General features: G+C 39.9%; 3 protein-coding genes across 3 annotated transcripts; 1 reads left to right on the top strand and 2 right to left on the bottom strand.

Annotated features, from left to right (window-relative positions):
- Positions 1 to 980: 980 nt before the first annotated feature.
- On the top strand, positions 981 to 6,997 carry upb1 (ureidopropionase, beta; the record flags this gene model as incomplete). Its single annotated transcript, XM_084056226.1, has 10 exons — positions 981 to 1,084; positions 2,193 to 2,364; positions 2,697 to 2,784; positions 2,908 to 3,002; positions 3,441 to 3,599; positions 4,593 to 4,762; positions 5,095 to 5,176; positions 5,404 to 5,446; positions 6,100 to 6,254; positions 6,863 to 6,997. The coding sequence occupies 10 exons, from the start codon at positions 981 to 983 to the stop codon at positions 6,944 to 6,946; spliced, it is 1,152 nt and encodes a 383-aa protein (XP_083912352.1). The 3' UTR covers positions 6,947 to 6,997.
- Positions 6,998 to 7,067: 70 nt separating this feature from the next.
- Positions 7,068 to 14,764, bottom strand: gucd1 (guanylyl cyclase domain containing 1). The gene is made up of 6 exons (XM_084056227.1): positions 14,335 to 14,764; positions 13,360 to 13,444; positions 12,547 to 12,712; positions 11,775 to 11,866; positions 11,428 to 11,669; positions 7,068 to 8,973 (listed from the first exon to the last, which is right to left on the bottom strand). Exons 1-6 carry the CDS (start codon positions 14,339 to 14,341, stop codon positions 8,882 to 8,884), a joined length of 684 nt encoding a protein of 227 aa, XP_083912353.1. The 5' UTR covers positions 14,342 to 14,764; the 3' UTR covers positions 7,068 to 8,881.
- A 1,549-nt stretch (positions 14,765 to 16,313) lies between these two features.
- On the bottom strand, positions 16,314 to 20,894 carry LOC311043010 (P2X purinoceptor 4a-like; the record flags this gene model as incomplete). Its single annotated transcript, XM_084054131.1, has 12 exons — positions 16,314 to 16,582; positions 16,818 to 16,922; positions 17,188 to 17,253; positions 17,576 to 17,666; positions 17,902 to 18,038; positions 18,219 to 18,360; positions 18,459 to 18,539; positions 19,067 to 19,163; positions 19,616 to 19,688; positions 19,858 to 19,929; positions 20,222 to 20,369; positions 20,752 to 20,894. 12 exons carry the CDS (start codon positions 20,892 to 20,894, stop codon positions 16,550 to 16,552), a joined length of 1,188 nt encoding a protein of 395 aa, XP_083910257.1. The 3' UTR covers positions 16,314 to 16,549.
- Positions 20,895 to 21,542: the final 648 nt, after the last annotated feature.

The following is a 21,542-nucleotide window of genomic DNA, read 5'->3' as shown; positions in this document are numbered from 1 at the left end:
GGAAATGGGAGGTTCCTGAAATAGCCTAGGGGCTGTTAAAAAGTTGTTTTATGAGATGTACACTTTGTGTTTTCTGTCTCTGTGTGTGTGTGTGTGTGTGTGTGTGTGTGTGTGTGTGTGTGTGTGTGTGTGTGTGTGTGTGTGTGTGTGTGTGTGTGTGTGTGTGTGTGTGTGTGTGTGTGTGTGTGTGTGTGTGTTATAAACGTATTATAATAGTATTTGGGTTTATTCCAGAGAAGAGATCTTACAAGTGTCGGAAAAGCATGGTTCCAGATATATTCTTCTGACGTTAAAACAGAGAGACAGAGTATTATACCCATAGCATGGGGTTACGCCTTTCGTCATCACGTCAGCCGTCAGTTATGTCTCGAATGGCTCAGTTACCTGGGCAATTATACCCCAAGGTTGGGCTATCATTTATGCACAATGTTTATAACAACAAATCTGTGTGGCAACGAGGTTAACCTGCTATCTAATATTGTTGACATACCAGAAGGAGCCCATCAGACCAAAACAACGTTGCAGGCTGCCTGAGAGGCACTGACACTACACTTTAGATCCATAAGAAAATGGTACAAAAATGAGACCCATCAGGAACCTTTTCACTTAAACAACCCCCCCCCCCCCCCAACGCACACACCGCACACGCACGCACGCGCACGCGCACGCGCACGTGCACACACACACACACACACACACACACACACACACACACACACACACACACACACACACACACACACACACGGATCATGAAGAGAGGTGCAAGTGTCATGGTACATCCTTCTTTGTCCAAAAACGGTATGGAACAGATCTGCGACAGGGAGTAGAGTGCAAAGTGATTACACAACCTTTGCAGTGGGTTAAAGTGTAATAGTTTCTCTAACAATCAGTTATTGACCAGGTCCAGGTGGTCTCCAAATCTACAGCAGCATAGAGCCACAGAGCCACTGGGCATCTCTGACAAGAAGTGATTCATAATGTCAGCATCAGAGTTTGAATGCTTGGAGAAGACTTTGGAGACGCATATACCCAAGGATGAGCTGAGAGAGGTCAAACGAATCTTATTTGGAAAGGAAACAAAGTAAGTTATTTTCAGCATTAGCTTGCATTCCTTAAACAAAGAAATCTCGCTTGCAGTGTGATCATGGGAAAGCTTGATCAAGTTATACATTGTTTTAAATCAAGTAAAGTCAAGTGCTTTAAGTCAAATGTGTTTAATCATATAGCGAACTGGGCCTATTAATCCCCTTGAAAATGTTTGAGGAGTGAGTTATGCAGAGGTGGACTTTGTCCACTTCTGCACTGAGAGCACACTGCACAGAGCTGTTAGCACACAAGTCAAAACAAATAAAGCAAATTGGAAGAACACTGGTAAATATCTTTGAAATGAGAATCTTACTGTGATTTCACCGTTTGAAGTGGCCCCACATAAGTACACGGTCTTGATTCTCAAACAGCAACAGATAGTGAAGTGTATGATAGTCTAAATGTAGTTGGAATAAATGTCCTGCTTATGCAGCGATAATGAGAACTTCAGCTTCAACATGCCTAGATACATTTGATTACATATTCTGCTTCCAAAAGAGAGAGTTAGTCCTGTCCCCTAATCGATGATGTCCCTCTGATGTATAGAGATGAGAAGGAACTGGTAGGGTAGTATAGGAAAGGACATTTTACAGTAGCTATTTCCCATGAATCAATTTTAGGCTTACAAGCTGATTATAAAACTATTTCCAACTGTAGATTAGAACTCCTGTTTCTTTTCCGGTTGCTGTTTGACATGGGTGTTATTGAGAAGATGAGCTGAAAAAGGGGAGTCCCTTCATCAGGCATGCCTGATGAAACCTGATAAAGGTCAGAGTGACCGAAACGTATCCCTATCAATACATTTCTGCTCTTCAAGTTCATTACTCCGACGCACCTGTCCGTCTCCTCCGTAGGTGTGCAAAAGGACTTTTTTCTTCTCTGTTATTGAGAAGATAAACTCAGCAACCCCCCCCCCCCCCCCATATTCACATTCTGAACCAGGGATTTTCATATCTATGAGTTTCAATCTATGTGTGTCTCACATCCGATGATGAGCTTGCCTACCAATGATATGAATAAATGGGATACGAATGAACTCATAATTGCACACAGTCAGCACTCAGCACTAAAGCAGCTTTTGTCCTGTCTTTGCTCTCCTGTAGGAAGTTGGATGTCCCACAATGTGCAGTGGAGGCAGCCTCGGAGCGGGAGTTTGAGTTGCAGGGTTACGTGTTTGAGGCTGCCCAGGAACAGCTCAGACCGCCCAGGAAGATCCGAATCGGGCTCATCCAGAACCACATAGTTCTGCCCACTGATGCCCCTGTGCTAGATCAGGTCAGAGGGAAGTGGTGTATTTTATATATTTTATTACAGACATAAGTTTATCTAACGCCCTATAGCCTAACACTGAGAAAATGTATTCACAAACTACTATAATTGGGAACGGAATGTTCTTGTTGATCTTGGTGCAGAGCAGCAGAGACATAGCCTACATGTACAAACAATTCACAGACCTCCACGGTACATATTGACAGTTCTGTTGCCAGGACACCAAGACATACTGCACACTGCACAGTGGAGAGGGGAAACGGAAGACAGAAAAGAGTCTTTTCTTCCAAATCGATATCGATTGTGTGCAATAACTGTGTGTCTGCTGTGTCTCACAGATCAATGCTATGCATAGCAGGATTGGTGAGATGGTAGAGGTAGCAGCCATGTGTGGTGTCAACATCGTCTGCTTTCAGGAGACCTGGAGTGAGTACTGGCATACAAATACAAGACTCACAACAAGGTCATATACCCACCTACTGCCCTGCTTGTGAAGTTAAAAAATAAATACACTAGCTGAGTTATTGACAGTGATGTTGGCATCCACAGCCATGCCCTTTGCTTTCTGCACCCGTGAGAAAGAACCATGGACAGAGTTCGCAGAGTCTGCTGAGGAAGGAAACACCACACGCTTTTGCCAAAAGGTGGGAGTATAAAAGTGATCTTTACCATAGTCCATTATAGTCCTTCAGCTTTCTATTAGTCCATTACCATAGACCTTCACCATAGAGTCCTTTACCATAGAATTTTACTATAGACTTTAACCGTACACATCTTTAATTTACCGGTACCATAGACCTTCACCATAGACCTTTACTATAGTATCTAATTCAAAATTTGACCAAAAATGCTGTTGCTGCCGTTAACCTTTGATTAGCAATATAGTCCTTTACCATAGACCTTTACCAATAAATAACCATAGAATATCAAAGCAGGTGATTAGATATGATTAAAATACTTTTATTTAGCCTATTAGATTAGATCATAATCATTTCCCAAATGTCATCTGTTACTAGCAGTGAAGAAAATAAGTACTTGTGTGAAAAAGGCAACTCATGTGAAACATCCATCCATATCATTAGCTTGCCAAGAAATACAACATGGTGATCGTGTCCCCCATTTTGGAGCGTGACGAGCTGCACCACACTCTGTGGAACACCGCTGTGGTGATCTCCAACACAGGGAGCGTGCTTGGCAAGACCAGGAAACACCATATTCCACGGGTTGGAGATTTCAATGAGGTTAGTGTGTGGTATCCTGTACTTGCACTCTGATGTGCAAGTAACTGATTTTATAGGTATGCCACTGTGTGTGTGTGTGTGTGTGCGTGTGCGTGTGTGTGTGTGTGTGTGTGTGTGTGTGTGTGTGTGTGTGTGTGTGTGTGTGTGTGTGTGTGTGTGTGTGTGTGTGCGTGCGTGCGTGCGTGCGTGCGTGTGTGCGTGTGTTCAGGTCAGTACCCAGTACTGGATGATGTCAGTCAGCTATGATGTCAGTATTATGACAACAGACATGTGCATATTTGGACATAATACAAGCACTTAGTACTGTACTAAATGCATTGGCCGCATTATTGTGTGGGTGAAATAGGCTCTCTGTCCCTCCCCCTCCCTATTCCTCTCTCTGTCTCACCCCCATCTCTACGTCATCTGGGATCTCCATATATGGACATGTGATGTCATTCACTCAACAGAAATGGTTGCCTAACTATGTCGATTTGCGCTGAGGGCAGGGATCTCCATTGGCATAATCTGGGCAGTGGGCACACACACACACACCCACAGGTATCTCCCTATATGGGCTTCTGATGTGCCGATTTGTGCTGTCATCGGGCATGTCCATATTTGCCATGACAACAAAGTAAACAAAAGATAGATACCCCTCTGAACTTTAACCTTAAAATGGGCAACAACAAGATTACCCCCTTGATGGGAAAACTAAAGGAAGAAACCTCAGGAAGGATGACAAAAGTGGAGACCTCCTTAGAGGGTGCATACCGACAAAATCCAAATGCAATACCTTTTTTTATACAGGTGAAATCACAAAGGAAATCACATTGAGATCACATAGATCTTGTATCTCTTTCTCTTGTAATCTCTAAAAGAGATTTCCTGCAGCAGTTTTTTGCGAGGGTCTCATACTGTATGATAAAGCATGCATTTGCCATTTATGTACATAACCCACGTAAACGAAACAACTTATACTTCAAAGTATTTACCCCTCTCACTTTAATTTAGTCTACATATTACATGGAAGGAGACACTGGCCATACAGTGTTCCAGACCCAGTTTGGAAAGATAGCTGTGAACATCTGTTATGGACGTCATCACCCTCTCAACTGGTTCATGTACAGTATGAATGGAGCAGAGGTCATCTTCAACCCATCAGCTACTGTTGGAGCACTCAGGTGTGTCATCATGCACTGTAGGGTGTATGGAGTAATCTACTGAGAAGATTCTGATTTTTTATCTTAAACGAGTAGTTCACCCCAAAAATGTCTTATTTTCTATCAATTACACACCCCATGAAGCCTTGAATTCATGGAGTTTTTCGTATTTGTCGCATTCCTAAGCCAATAACTGGATGATCGTGGAGTCTAGGAGACCTGCATTTGAGTCTCATCGCCGGTCATCAAATTATTGTCTCAAATGATTGTATCAAATTGTATTGTATCAAATTATTGAAAATTGCAACTGTAAAAGTTTTTTTTCTCACTGCAACTCTGTGTCATTAATATAGTGAGCCCATGTGGCCCATTGAGGCCAGGAATGCAGCCATTGCAAACCACTGCTTCACTTGTGCAATCAACCGTGTTGGGACGGTACGTAGACTACTGTATATCAGAGATAATGCATTGAACAAGTTTAAGGTAAATTATATTGTTGAAGGGATTTTGCTATATAACAGGCCATTGTCGTTTATATGTATGATGTATGTGTTCTATTCTCAGAAACACAGTTTTGTAGCTGTCTGTAGTTGTTCTGATAAGCTTTATATCATACAACGGTGGTACAATCGCTCAGTTTTAGCTTCACTTGTTTTATGCAGGAACACTTCAAAAATGAGTTCACTTCTGGAGATGGAAAAAAAGGTAAGAGAATTATTGTCTTAGTTTGAAAGAAGTTACTATTTTGGGGGATGAGATGCTTTAAACGTCCCACCATACTGCTGGGTGTCAATTAAATTGGCCAGTCCATCACCTATATGTCCGATTGCATGATAAACATGGGGTCTTACATGGTACATGCTCTTTAAATATTAATACTTCCATTTACAAAACAATTGTCAGCTTGGTTGAGAATTTGGCTGAAGAATGTGAAATATAGAAATGTTTTACTCAAATCTTTGCTTCTGGGGGTCCGTGGAACAAAATATTTTGAGGTGGGGGGGTCCGTGGACAAATATAATTTTGGGGGTCCTTGACATGAAAAACGTTTGAGAACCACTGATATGGCGACATTTTCCAAAAAAACTGTTAGGATTTACAAGACATTTGTAGAATCCCCAGAAGCACGATTTGACTTAAAAATGTTCGCTTTAATATATATATATATTCAAAGATTAGCAAAAAAAATCTAGATTTAAAAAAAAATGCAGATCAACAAGCTCATAGCGTTGCACTCGGTGCTGCGCCATGAGCTTGTATATCTGCTATTTTTTAATAGCCTAAGAAATCTTATAATGACACAGATGCGTTCCCGCCGGTCTTAAAGGGTTAATAAAGTATGTTCTTTTCTCTTACAGCTCATCAGGATTTTGGTCACTTCTATGGATCAAGCTATGTGGCTGCTCCAGATGGCAGCCGCTCACCCGGGCTCTCCAGAACACGGGACGGTCTCCTGGTAACAGAGCTGGACCTCAACCTGAACCGACAAATCAGTGACAAGTGGAGTTTTAAGGTCCATTTAACATAGTTCACGCACATGTATGCATGCACACACACACACACACACACACACACACACACACACACACACACACACTTCATCTCCACATAGGACAACAGATATTCAAGCTGCAGTGGCACTGGTTCTGAAAGTGAGGTCCCCCAGGGTTCCTTCTTTTTAAACGTTTTTTGTTTTGTTTTTGTCATTAATTTGGGTGAGGTTTTCAATTATTTAAACACAGAGGAAAGGTTGCTAATTTAAATACCTTATACATTAGAAACTGTAGGCGATTTCTCAGTCATGTCGGAGCTTAAAGTCGCAATGTTTCATATTTTCTAGCAGCAAAAAAGTCAGTATCATGATATTGACATGATACTGATATGATTCTGACCGGTTGGTGATCTCGCCTAGGTTGCCGGGATGGCCAGAAACGGCACTGCAAACACACACACACAAATCAGAATGGTGCTGTGACTATAGGAGGGGAATGAAGAAGGGATGTAAAGTTGATGTTATTAAACAATCAATTATGCATGACGATAGGAATGGTATATCAGTATGGTTTCATAAACTTTCAGGATGGACTGCATTAACATCTACATCCTCTGTTGTATTTGCAGATGACTGGGAGATGGCCAGAGTATGCTGAGGAGCTCACCGAGGCTGTCAGACATGACTTCAAACCTAAAATAGTGAAGGAGTAGACAGTTATGTGTTCTCTACAGTTCTTCTCAGTAAACAACTTCATTATGATTATTCATGGACACTGAAGATTTAACATTCACTAAACAGACGGAACAATCAAATAGAAAAACACATGGAGCATGCATTCAAAATGCTTTAATTACAGAACATAATAAATGCAATTGTACATTTCATAAAAAATAAAGTTTGCTGCTTCAAATGTTCTATTTGTTCATACCAAAAATGCACAACCAGGAATACATCAGGCGTAGCTGTAGACTCAGAGAAGCCATTTCCTGGGCGCCCCAGTGGCTCACCTGGTAAGAGCGCATACCACATAAATAAGGCTACAGTCCTTCCCGCAGCTGGCCCAGGCTTGAATCCAACCTGTAGCCCTTCGCTGTTTATCACCCACCCCTCTCTCCCACCTTTCCCATTTCTCTCACGGTAAAAATAAAGCAGAAATGCTGTTTTAATTTTTCTTTTCTTCCTTAAAAGCCATTTCATGATCAAATCGATAATTTAAACACTAAATTATGTGTGGTATGAAAACCATAGTGCAACTTCATCCATGATATCAATGTAAAAAATAACAACTGAGTGACAGTGAGTTAATTAAGCATTTTAAGCCTAATGTATACTAAATTAGGCTTTAGTCTCAGGCTTGCTTTTTTTCCCCTCAAAAGAGACTATGTCCAGAGAAGAAAGCATTTCTGTCCACCGACCACAGTGGCCTAACCAGTACGTTTCACTATGTCAGACTCAAATTCATACAACCTATGGCTGGTTACCTGCCGAAGTGGCAGGTAGAGTACACAAACTCATCAGCCACGGCAAAAACTCCCCATCTGGCTGATGGTCGCTTGGTGCCCTGACCATGTTTTTGCCTACAAGGCATCATTCTATGCACAACATAGTGTGTCACATGAGCTTTCTCCATCCAATGTTTAGCCTTTAGCTGGTCCACCACCAATCGTGTGAATTAAAGGACGATGAACTAACATTTGCATGTTGTCCTCACGTCTGTCGAAAGATAGTTGATGGTACCATCTGCCAGGCAGAGGTGGTTCCATTGACAGGCCATGGTGTATTGCATTGAATTAGCATTTGACAAGGTTTGTCAATTCATACATACAGTACATACATCGATTTAGGCATACATTCATACATACGTAACATTATCATACTTCAAGGACAATTCATTACCTGAGTCTTTTCAAAATATTTTCTCCCTCTATTCCCTGTTGATATAATATGAATAATATGTAGGACATCTACAAAGTGTCAAAGTACTTATACAGAAAATAAAAGGCAATTGAGGGTGCAGGTTTGCAACTATAGATAAGCTCCTCCTAAGACTTGAGTGTAAAACAAAACTCCAGGTAAAGCACACGGCAAAATCCAGAATGTTTCAACTTTCAAAGTTAAATTAAGACTCCGGACTTTACTATGTAATAATACGCAGTTGCCATCAGCCCTTATTTGTGTGGTACATTTCTTCCACTACATTGCATCCACAACAAACGTCTGAAGTCTGAAATGTCTGCTCACAATTTTAAAAGTTAACAAATCAACTCTACAAATAACTAGGTAATTATAGGTAATTTAACAAAAGACCGCGTAAAATTCAACCAAAGTATCTGTTCACCTCTGTCAAAGGAAAAAGAAAACCCACACTAGTACTATTGACGTTTCCAGCCTTTCCACAGTGTGTGGAAATGACTGTGTGAAAGGGAGCAAATTAAATTACTTGAAGGGTGTACTGTAGCGGTGTTACTTCTGTGAGCAGCCAGCCATCTTAGCACCAAAGAGGACGGCCTGGGGAAATGATCTACAATGTTTGGCTAAAGCTGGGACCAGTGATCCCAGACTGGGGTGGAGGGTCTGCAGCACTGCAATGTCACTACAACTTCGATAGGCGATGCGGAATCCATATGCATCAACAACATTGTCTTTCAGGGCTCCTTAAATATAAACAGGATGTCCTCGTCTGTTCCATAGCTCCGCCGAGCCTCCTCAAAGTTACTGATGCTGGTACAACATACTCCTGAAAAATAAATAAACGCACGTTAAGGTTCTGGTCTGGGTTGCCAAGATGGATAGCATGTGCTAATCCTGTGACAGGTAGGTCATATAATTTGCTAATTAAATTTTGTCTATTCCAGTTGTCGCAGGTATAATTCATTAACAAACAAAAGTACGTCTTTGCGCAATTTCAAGTACACTAGGCACATTTTCCAGTAACTGTCTGGGTCTTGTTTGCCCAGATTTAAAATAAATATATAGATTTAAAAAATGCAGCCAGTTTGGAATTTCTGATTTTTTTTATATAAAGAAATGTAACAGCTGGGACGCCGATAGCAGAGTGGTTAAGGCGCATACCACATAGTCTCTGATGCTTGACAGCAGGGCTGGCATGCCCTATAGGCGACCTAGGCCTAGGGCGCCATCTAGAGGGGGGCGCCAAAATGGGAGGTATAGTATTCTGAATGGCAATGGCGTGATCGGTATTCTATCACTCCTTTGCAAGTCACATCACTATGTGCATGCATGGGTGAATTAACCTTGTGATACGGCCTGTCTGTCTGCTGCCTGGAACTGGGAGCTCTCTCCCCGTTTCCTGTCTCTCTACACTGTGAAACTATCAATAAAAGCCTAACAAATTACTACTTAAAAACAACAAAATCTAGAAACAACATTACCAACGATCAATATCTCTCTAAGTGCTGTTGCTATAAAAAAAATACTACAATTGCTAAAATGCTAAAAAAGTTCACAAAGCATAATAATTTCATAAATAAATCATTTGTTAAATAATTGATTTCATGTCAGGTTAAAAAATGAAAAAACATGTGATTAAAACTTTCTGGGACGGAACGAAAGTTCCCCATCAGTAGCACTAAGAAGGACCATTATTGATTGATGCGTGTCACAAGCCAGGTTCTGAAGCATTAACGTGTCTCAGTGATTAAAGCATAATTTTTTAATAATTTTGGGGGGCTATGAAATAAAAAATACAGTAAAGAAATAAAATAAATTAAATGTAAAAAGTAATTGAAAACAGGTACGTATTAGAAGGACAATATCAGTCACTAGAAACAAGGACGTGTATCTGCAATTAATCTAACATGGTTAAAATAGAGTTTGAAGTTACAATGGGTTTGTATAGCGGAAGGGGGCGTGTGACGTGTCTGATAAAATGAATATCAATTATCTAGATCAATTATCTTAAAAACTGTCTAGGGTGCTCACAAAAGCCTGAGTAGACGTTAAAATGACCCCAAACATCCTTGAAAGTGAAATATCCCTTTAAGGCCAGAACCACCAGGCTAAAGAATAGCTTCTTCCCTGTAGCTGTGATAATCATGAACTCACCTTGAACTGTGATCAGTGCACTAGTGATCTGTAAGATTACTCATGAACTCTGCACTATGAACTGAACTGTGACGCATTAACCGTTTTTTTTTTTTTTTTTTTTAATGCAGCTTCTTTTAATACTGTTGCTGCTATCATATCGTTTTTTGGTTTTAGTGGGCAAGTGCAATATTAGTGGGTAAGTGCGAATGCTTTATTTGCACTATACTGTAGGTATTATGTAATGTTTAGGTGTAATTTATTCTGCCATGACAAGGACCTGGGTAACAAATTTTGTTCTGTACCTGCTGTATGGAATGACAATAAAACTCCTTGAACCTTAAAAACATCTGAAGCCAAAGACAGACGGTTAAGAGACTTAAGGACTTTCAAAGATTCAAGGACCTCTTTTCTACAACAAGCGGCCAACGAGGTATTCTATTTTTAGATTTCTATTTGATGTTGCTGCTGTGTTTGATGGACACACTAAACTGTGCATTGCGCATTTCTACATGTCATTGTATTTTCATTTATGTATGTTTTGGTCTATGTTGTTACGTACAGTGCAATTTTTTGATTGTTGTTCATTATTTTGTGTGAACATACTTCTCACGGATGACTGAGGGATGAAGAAATCCTGAAGCAATAAATGCCCGTTTATAAAGAACCGACCTGTGTCGTCAATGTTGTGAAAGGAGCTACAGTCTCAATTGATAGAAAAAGAGTATTGTACACTATGTCATATTTAATAAAAGGGCAACTTCACCAATTGTAACCTGAAGCCTATAGTTTTATGGCGAGGACCATGTGCAATATGCGTTTTGTGTGCCGATAACTCATTTTCAAAAGTGCTAGATAATGTCCAGCCACTGAAGTGTGTCGAAACACGTTTTATGTAGGTTGATGGATATTTCCAGCAGTGTTGAGAGAACACATTCAGTTTCATATTTTAAATTGTCCTCCTCACAGTAGAATAGGATTTATGTCTGTGAAGTTGCCGTAGATCACCTCCTGATATGGAATTTTAGAACAGCGTCACCCCGACATCCGATACAAGTATCAAAGCATCTCCTCCTAAAGGTAAGGCCAGCTTCTACCGTGTTCTTGTGTTTCTAACAGCTGAGCCTCTTATAAATGTGATACTCACGGTCGGAATACGCAGGGTTGTTGTAGAAGATGCAACCGGTACTCCTGTTGAAGCCACATACGACCACAAAGTGGCCCTGGTATTCTGGTTTCCTGCAGAAACACTTCTGTCCCACGGGAAGGAAGCAGCAGTATTTGACAGGCGACGAGCAGAGGTCGCATGTCAAAACCACAGCGTTGACCAACACTATGGCAACATGGCCCTGATCCAGATGAGCCTGGATCTCCTGAATTGTCACTGAGCTGAAGGATGACATTTATTTAAAAAAAAAAGACATTTCCAGGCGTTACGTTTTGCTAGTGAATAAACAGATCTATTGTTGTTTACAGCTTAATAAGATAACTCACCATTTTTTCACCACCACGCCTTTGCTCTCTGCCTTGAGGAAGAGCTCGTTCACTCGGTCTTCCTCTGTATCGAAATGCTTTTTATAAAAGGACTGCAAACCCAAGAGATAAAAGAAAATACTTTAATAAATTCACTTTAACCTGAAATACATAAATAAATATGTTGCTAAATGTTGTCTCTGTCGGGTGGAAACCTCATGTGTCCAAAACTGTCACTTTTCAGGATTCAAATTCAAAATCAGCAAAAGTAGCAGATCTACAAGCTTGTGGATCTGCTACTTTTGATGCATTCTTGTGACACTGTAGTGTGATCAAGTACGGTATTCATTTACGAAAAAACACAAAAAGTTAAAATATCGAGACAAGAGGTTTCTGCCCGACAACAGCGATATATATAGCAACAATTAAAACGACACAGAGGCGTTACCAGCTTGAAAGGTATAACAACGTATAGGTGTAACAGGTCTGAATGGGTTATGTCAACATTAACCCATTAATACCTGGAACGCATCTGTGTCACTTTAGATTTCTTTGGCTATTAAAAAATAGCAGATATACAAGCTCATAGCACGGCACCGAGTGCCGCGCTATGAGCTTGTAGATCTGCTATTTTTGAAAAATCGTGAAAATTATTTTTTTATATTTTTTTCCGAAAAACTGTTAGGATATAGAAAATGTTTAGAAGCGGCCTCAGGTCTTAATGGGTTAAGTCACACAGAATTGAATTCAACCTTGACAGAAATGACACTGACTTGGGAAGTTGGGACAGTACCTGATTCTTGAAACCCTTGTCGACACCCAGAGTCTGGGTGCAAAAGCGGTGTTTGATACCCAGCTGGCACATGAGGTAAGCCAAGTCGATCGTCCACACGCTCTCTGTCAACTTCAGCTCCCAACAAGCATTTTGAAACTCTTCATCGCTGACAGGATGGAGGTATCTGTAAAGGTTTGCAATCACTCATTATAACTGCTGTTTCTACCTGTTACTTTTAACTTTATTGTCATCTGGATAACTATACACGACACGTCCTGGTACAATGGAGGACGATAATGAGTGTATAATACATACATATAATACATCATGTATAACAGGGGTCTTCAACAGGGGACCCCTAGGGGGTCCTCAGAGTTACTACAGGGGGTCCACCAAATCTTTGTGTGATAAGATCATATTTTTTACATTGAACAGTTGAACCCTAGCATCCCTATTTTTATGAGGGGAACATTAGCCAAAAATAGCAGATCTACAAGCACACAGCGCCTAACGCTTCGAGGAGTTGTGCGCTTGTAGATCGTCTATTTTTGGCAAAGAGGTTTGGTGTAGAGGGAAAAGAGAGCAGACTAAGCCCAGGGTGAAAGGTCAAGTTTACCTACTATTCAGGGTTTAAGTGGTGAAATGTCTGAAAATACCCTGATGATAGTGCTGTCAAGTCTATGAAGCAACCTATGCTGTATAGATTAATCTGTAACACAATGTTCTACACCATATAGTGGGGGTCCCTGCTTTATCTCTCTCTCAGCTAAGGGGTCCTGAAAAACGTGATGTATAATACAGATGTTATGAATGATTAATGAGTGAACTTACTTCAAAACCATTCTGGAACAGGCTAGCCCACAATCCCAGTGATAAAGCTGCCTAATGACAGGGACATTCAATAGAACTACACCATCTGTGGAAGGACAACAAAGTACTATTAGCTCAATAACAACTACCAAAGTGGATTTAACGTTTAAAAAAAATCTTTGTTAAGCTAGTTTGGCTAGCCTGTTAACTGATGACACATTTATCTGGCTTATCCTCAGTGGTGTAAAGTAACTAAGTACATTTACTCAAGTGTTGTACTCAAGTACAACTGAGGTACTTTTACTTTACTGGAGTATTTCCAATATTCAATACTTGTACTTTTTACACCACTACACCTCAAAGGCAAATATTGTACTTTTCACTTACCATAATTATTTGAAAACTTTGTTTACTAGTGACTTTGTAGATTTAAATTATTACTACAGAACATACATTAACCACTTCAGCCCTATTTAAACTTTGGCCATTTGAAAATGGCCGATCTATGTGAGCTTGTAGATCAGCTATTTGCAAAATATTGTAATACATTTATACATGATACCTTGTGAAACAGGACATGCTGCATAATAAGCACTTTTCCTTTTGGTGCATTACGTACATTTTGATGCCAATACCTTTGTACTTTTACTCCAGTAAATGTTGTTACCCGGGACTTTTACTTGTGACAGAGTATTTCTACATGGCCGTATCGACACATTTACTTAACCACTTAAAGCCCAGAATCGGTATTGTGGGGAAAGATTTCGCTGAAAATAGCAGATCGACAAGCTCACAATGCAACGCGCTGCGTCGCATTGTGAGCTTGTCGATCGGCTATTTTAGGCGAAAGCTTTCCCCACAATAACAGAAAACCGAAGAGACACTAGTATTGAGCCCTGAGGGACTCCGGTTTAAGTGGTTAAAGTAAAAACATGTAGTACTTGTTCCACCACTGCCCGCATGTGTTAAACTGAGGACACATTTTATCTGGCTTACCTGTCATTCTGGGAGTTTCTTCCACGTTAGATAGGTAGCTAAGAAGTACCTAACTAACCGCTAGAGACTGAATCCACGTTAGTTTACTGTAGATCCTGTGATCCAGGGTGGAACTGCCTCATTAATGCTACCTAGAAGAAACAAGACCAGCTAGCCTGTTAGCTTAGCCTTCGCTTCGTTGCCAGAGAGTACTAGCAGCTGCTGCTAGTAACTAGCTCAATGCTAGAAGTAACGTCCATGTTCACGGCCCATCATTAACTGACACCATTGCGACAGCTATACTGAATTAACTGACTTTAGAATTAATGTTGCAGCTAGAATGAAGCCCAGAATCTCTACCTCTATCTAAAACACGGCGCTGCTGCTCTTTTGTTTGCTACCTTGATAGCTTACATGCTAACACTACGATGTGCTCCGTGTTGTCGTTGGAGCAACCATGACGTACGTTGACCAGTGTTGCCAGGTAATGCGAGAAAAACAAGCAACCTGGTCTAGGAAAACAAGCCCAAAACAAGCGACTATTAGCCGCACGAGCACCAAACATACGATCTACAATCTTGAGGGAAAAAAGTGCTAAATGTATGGAATATTGTATTTGCATTATATAACACACATCTGGTAGGGGCAGGTACCTGGCACTAATTATAATTTCAGATGGGGTCCGTGGACAAATTAATTAACACATTAATGTATTGTATGCTTATAATAAGCAGACATGGCAACGCTGATTTTGGGAGCTACCGTGACGTACGCTCAGCTAGCTACTGTCTAGTTGTGACCTGAAACGATGCTGCCCCCAGGTGGAGTATGGTGGAAGTGTAACGTCCATATTTTATATTTTAGCCTATGCTGCTTAATTTAATTGAATTGAAATGATTTTTTTTTTTTAAATTACCTCTCTTAAAGTACATGTAAATGTAAAACACACACACACACACACACACACACACACACACACAAGCACGCACACGCACGCACGCACGCACGCACACACACACACACACACACACACACACACACACACACACACACACACACACACACACACACACACACACACACACACACACTGGTCTACAAGATACACCACAACATGTACCTGTCAAAATACTTCAAAAACTGAAAATGAAGTCCACAATCACAACACCAGATCAGAGGCAGCTCCACTGATCATGTCCAACCCAGATTTGGCACAAACAAGGGAATGAACTCGTACTCACGCTATGCAACAAAAATGTGGAATGCCCTACCAAAAGGAGTAAAGGAGTGTAAAACCCTACTCACTTTCAAAACTGCCTTAAAAAAAACACCTTCAGGAGGCTGCAATTCCAAACTGGCCACTGTCAAAGTCTTAACCTAACCCCCCACAACTAGAACTTGCACAACATGCAAACTTCCCTTTAGGGTTGTCCGATATTGGCTTTTTTACCGATAACCAATATACCGATATTGTCCAACTCTTAATTACCGATACCGATATCAACCGATACCGATATATGCGGGGATTATTGTGATTAGGGTAAGCTCAAATTTCATATCACACACACCATATACAGTAAAAACTCCTGTAACTTATTTATAAAGCAAAAAAAAAACCGATACCGATATTTTCCCGATATCAATTTTTATGCTAATATCGGCCGATAATATCGGGAGGCCGATAAAATCGGACATCCCTACTTCCCTTCAATATCTTTGTTTTATTGGACTAGATTTAGGGGATAGGCCTACCAGTCGACTAAGTATAGGTTGTTTTTGTGTACTACATGTAGATATTTTGTCATTGTGGAGTACAGTCATCACATTTGATTAAGAACTTATGTCTGTGGTGCAATTCTGTGTTGTCCCAACATTAAAAATGTACTAAAAGGTTCAAATTGTTTACATTTATTTTGGTACATTTTTAGAAGAAGATGAAAAATATGTTTTTAATAGTATGGTTTAAAGAGTGCTGCACTTTGTGCCAGGAAAACAATGAATGCTGTTGAGTCAAGATGGAAGGTTTAAGTAGCAGGAGGCCCTCCAAAACAGCCTTCCATTCCTGGCAGTATCGCCAGTTTGATTCAAAAACTGTGCAATACAAGGACGTCTATATAATAATAACATATTCATGTATTAATTTATTCAAAACATTCTTGGAGGTCTGTGTTTTATGGCAGCTTTTTAGAATGGGATGTCCTGTCCTGAAGAAATGCTCCCCGTTGCAGTGTCAGTTCTATGGGGTTCCATAGCTGGTTCTCATGGACACCTGCATCATAAAGAATGTGTGGAAAAGCAGTATTATCAAGTTATGAATGACCCAGGTTGAACACAAATTAGACTCAACCTGAATAACTAGTGTCAAACAATAAATAAAAAAAAGTAAACAAAAATAGTATAGTGACCTTCCACAACTAAAACGTAGAATAAAAAAAAGTAAACAAATTTATACTTAGACGTCGTGTCCCAAGCTAAGACAATAAACAAAGGTAGGAACCACTTACCAGTTCACTGTCAAGGTCATTGCTCAGGTGTGTGACTTTGTGTTTAATGTAAAGATCTTTTCTCTTTGTACAAGTCACCAGGAACCAGTCTGCAACAACAGGTAGCTGAGGGAAATCATTGAAAGAGTATCTTTAGGCCTTCTTCTTGTCATGTCAACCAGTATGGTGAATACAGATGGGGGAAAAAGGGCGAGATGGAGAGCAAAGAGAGGACCCAGGTCATGAGCTGGATTCAAAGCGTGATGTTGCAATCAGGTTGGACGTCTGGGCCATTTATTTTTCACCGAATTCTGGAGGTTATCACATTCTTTAAATAAAATGCATTTTCATCATATTTTCTCTTTGCTTCAAGAGAGAAAGGCCTACTTACTAAACTGAGGAATGAAAGTGCAGCACCCAGGTTCACCAGTGTTGGTACGATGCCAAATTTACCCGCCTGAAAGTAAAAAAGAAAATAATATATATATATATATAGATATACACATATACACATATATACACACACACACACACACGCACGCACGCACGCACGCGCGCGCACACACACACACACACACACACACACACACACACACACACACACACACACACACACACACACACACACACACACACACACACACACACACACACACACACACACACACACACACACACACACACACACACACACACACAGAGTATATACATACAAATGCATGCATGTATGCATGATTCAAAAATACAAGGTTGAATTAATCATGTTACTCCATCCTTACCGTGCCAAACACAACGACTTCAAACCGAATTCCATATGCTTTGATCAGTGTTCTTGTCTCACCATCAGGGGTTTTGTAGTATTTAGCAAACCTGTATAAGCAAACATTTTGTCAACAGTTTCATTTTCCACCTTACCGTCCACAGTAACTATTATTAACCAATAAATATTGATAAAGCAACAAACACACACACACACACACACACACACACACACACACACACACACACACACACACACACACACACACACACACACACACACACACACACACACACACACACACACACACAACTATACTGTATATATACTGTATAATAATCGAACCTGAAGTTGAATCCAGGTGCAACATTATTGCCAGGATCTGTGGTGTCTAGCCTTTGAAAGCTGTACTTTGGTTTACATTTGCCTGCCCACGGGTCCAGATCACAGCTCCAGTCAATGAGGACACCGATGATGCCACCCTTAACAATCATAAACGCTCCTCAATTAAAGAGGAATCATTTGTACGTGTGTGATGTCTTTACTACCTTGTGATAGATAGGCCTAACTTGATTGCTGATTGCCAGTGACAGAGAACCTAAAGGTAAGCATCATACAATAATTGTACAGTAAATGTATTTTACCAGGAACTCTGAGCTTACCTTGACAGCCATGGTTTGAAAATCCTCCCCAGCTTCTGAAACTATGTAGTCAAGACGGAATATTGGGCAGTCGGGGTTCGTTATACGATGGAATTCACATTTCTTCAAGTATGAGGAGTTAATGTGTGGCAGAATGTTTCTCCTGAAGGGGGAGGAGAGTAGACAATGGCTAGAACTTACAATACACCACTGTACTCTGAAATAATTCACATTTTTAATGCGAGAAAAGTAAATTCTAACCTGTGAAAGTTGAACTTGGGGTACGTCGCAGTGTTTTTAATCAATACTGTGAAGTCCTCTGCGTCTCCCAGCATTGCAGGTCTATGAGATATGGCAAACTACAATGTCTTAAGCCTGATTTATACTTGGTTGCACTTGCATGCCAGCGTCACGCAACCAAGTATTCATCATCAAGTATATATCAGTCATTACACCATGCTTGTTTAGTTGTTAGGAATCCCATTAGCTGTGCTCTAAAGCACCGCTAGTCTTCGTGGGGTCCACATATAAAAACAATACATACATTTAAAAACATACATTTAAAAAAGAAAAAAGAAAAAGTACATTAAACTTTATAGTGCATTTACAAAATACATTTAAGAACACATATAAGACTAATTAAATACATTAAAAACAATCTAGTACATCCTACAATAAATATTTTCCCATGCAGGTGTCTCTTTATTTGCGTTTTGAATAGTGATTTCTGTGTCAGTTTGTTCAGTGGCAAATAATTAAAAATTTCCATTTGCATATCTCAGTCCTTACATAGTCACGACATTTTCAACATATATTTTACAATGAATGCCTATTTGAATAGCATGGCTAATAAAAGATTGTATTCTTACTTGGGCAGTGAAGTGTCTATTTCAAGGGGACACCAGGATACCACCTCACAGGTCTTGACTGATTCGGAATAGTTAACACACAGTCCTGTCTGGATACCTGAGAGAGAGAGTGTCAACTTTTAGTCACATCATGATATCAGATAACACCATTGATAATAACATGGCAAGAGGAAACATGCCCAATGAAAACCTTAGTGTTTGTTTATCCATTTGTAACTGTAGAGTTGAATTAACATCAGTGGTGGAAAGAAAAATGTTGAGGTTTTTGTACTTTGAGTATTTACAATTTCCAGTAGGCCTACTTTTACTTCTACTCCACTACATCTCAACGGCAAATATTGTACTTTTACTCCACTACAATTATTTGAAAACTTTAGTTATTAGTTACTTTGTAGATTTTGTTTTGTTTATGACCCACCAAGATGTCCGCCGCTACCAAGTGACACTTGTTGACGCCCCCTTCAGGATCTTTTGCTACACACTATACAGACCCATATGAGATGTGTCCTATTCCATCCATTCATTATGTTCTAGAGTAAGCAGCCTTACCACTCCCTCGAGGATCATTCTTTCCCTCAGTGCAGTCGTAGTCATCAGTGCAAATGTTAGATGGATTTGGAAACTGGAGGAGAGAATACATATATATATAGCACATACTGTATGTATATACAGTATGTATATAAATCCATAATTATGTAATTACATTTAATGCAATGCATTACTAATGATAACTATTGTTACACCCCTTTGTACAGGTGAGTCAGGAAGAATGATCAACAACAGACACTCACATCAGGACAGGCTGCCTGGGTTTGATTGGCGGTGAAAATGGCATTTGTCAGCACAAAAAATGATCGATCGGCCTTTATACAAAAGAGCATAGTCATTGTTACAGCACAGAAGTGAAAATACCTTACAGGCATATATAAATCATCATTCTGCAATAGGTGTATGTTATGCTTTCTCTATTGCTTCAAAAGCATGTATGGATTATGCATATTCCTTGAGGCTCTGTGTGTGTGTGTGTGTGTGTGTGTGTGTGTGTGTGTGTGTGTGTGTGTGTGTGTGTGTGTGTGTGTGTATACACACTCTATATTCATGTCTGTGACTCATGTGCAATAGTATAAGCTTTCTGCAAATATCAAGTTAAAATACCTGAGGAGGAATAATATAATCAGCCACATCCCAAAACCAAGGCCCCATGTCAGATGTGTTGGACATGGCATTTCCTTTCACTTTAGTAGTGATAGTACTAATGACAGTGTCTGTCTCCTGGTAGCCCTTTTGAACTACACATACATACCTGTTGACAGTACATATAGTGGACAGACAAATTTAACATGAAAATCTAACATTTAACATATATCTAACAGAACAGCTAAAAACAGTTAAATCAAAATGGTTCTCATTTGATTTTGTTGGGGATTCAAATTTGACCTTATTACAGGTCAAGATATACTTAGTTTAGACCTGTTAAACTTATACATTGTTATACCTTTCATCCGTGTTATTTATTTTAGATGTTGCTATATATAAAGCAGTAACTTCAATCTACAAGACAGAGAACATGTCAACACAACCTTTATCTTATTAATCTACACTAGACCTATTGGGAACGATGTAAGTCGGAAACAATACAAATTGGGAATGCATGCCCATTTATTGTAAGATAAAGCCTTACTTACCCGATCACATAAAGGACAACCAACAGCTGCACCAATCTGAAGACGCATCCTACACTTTTGCTTTCAATTACCAATGTTTTGGGTGTTTCATAATCAAAGAAACAGTGCAGAAGGTCTTGGCAGCAGCCTGCACCCTTACCCATGACTGTACAGAGTACACCAGTAAGATGAGCTCTGCAATAATATGCAGCAAAAAAAAAAGTAGGCTTATCTATTCTTAACTGGAATGATAGTATTCAAAGCACATTCATTGCTTTGCCTATTAGTTCAGAGACTATGCAACCACCCTCCCTAGAAATATTTTCCCTAGTAGTATATAGTATATCTTTACAGCAAGCTGGATAACATGGATATGTGTACAAAGTGTATTATGTCTTAGTTTATTTCCCTAACCGATTATTTGACAAAGATTGCAATCATTCAAATATAGTGTTTATTCATACGCTTCCACCTGGCTCTCATTGAACTCAATGCACGCGTACATGGCTCCTTTGCCTAATGTTCTCTCTTCTTAAAATAAGCAGCGACTGGATCCAATTGACAGCGAGCGACGGACAATCAGATGGCCAATACGTTTCTAAAGGTTTATTTTATCATTGTATGTCCTGAAACTAGCAGTTGCCAATATGAAATGAACAGGCCTAAATATTGTGCTTGTGCATTGTTGTTGATCATTGTAAAATCATACAACTGTACTGTTTGCAAACTGTTAATAAAGTATTCAATCCATCAAAAACTAAACAATGCACAAGCACAATGTGAGCCCGGTTTTGTAATTCCTCTATTCGGAA

The sequence above is a fragment of the Gymnoscopelus microlampas genome (genome assembly GCF_963454915.1).
Source record: "Gymnoscopelus microlampas genome assembly, chromosome: 4".
NCBI classification, from domain to species: domain Eukaryota; kingdom Metazoa; phylum Chordata; class Actinopteri; order Myctophiformes; family Myctophidae; genus Gymnoscopelus; species Gymnoscopelus microlampas.
This window is presented reverse-complemented; position numbering and strand designations above follow the sequence as displayed.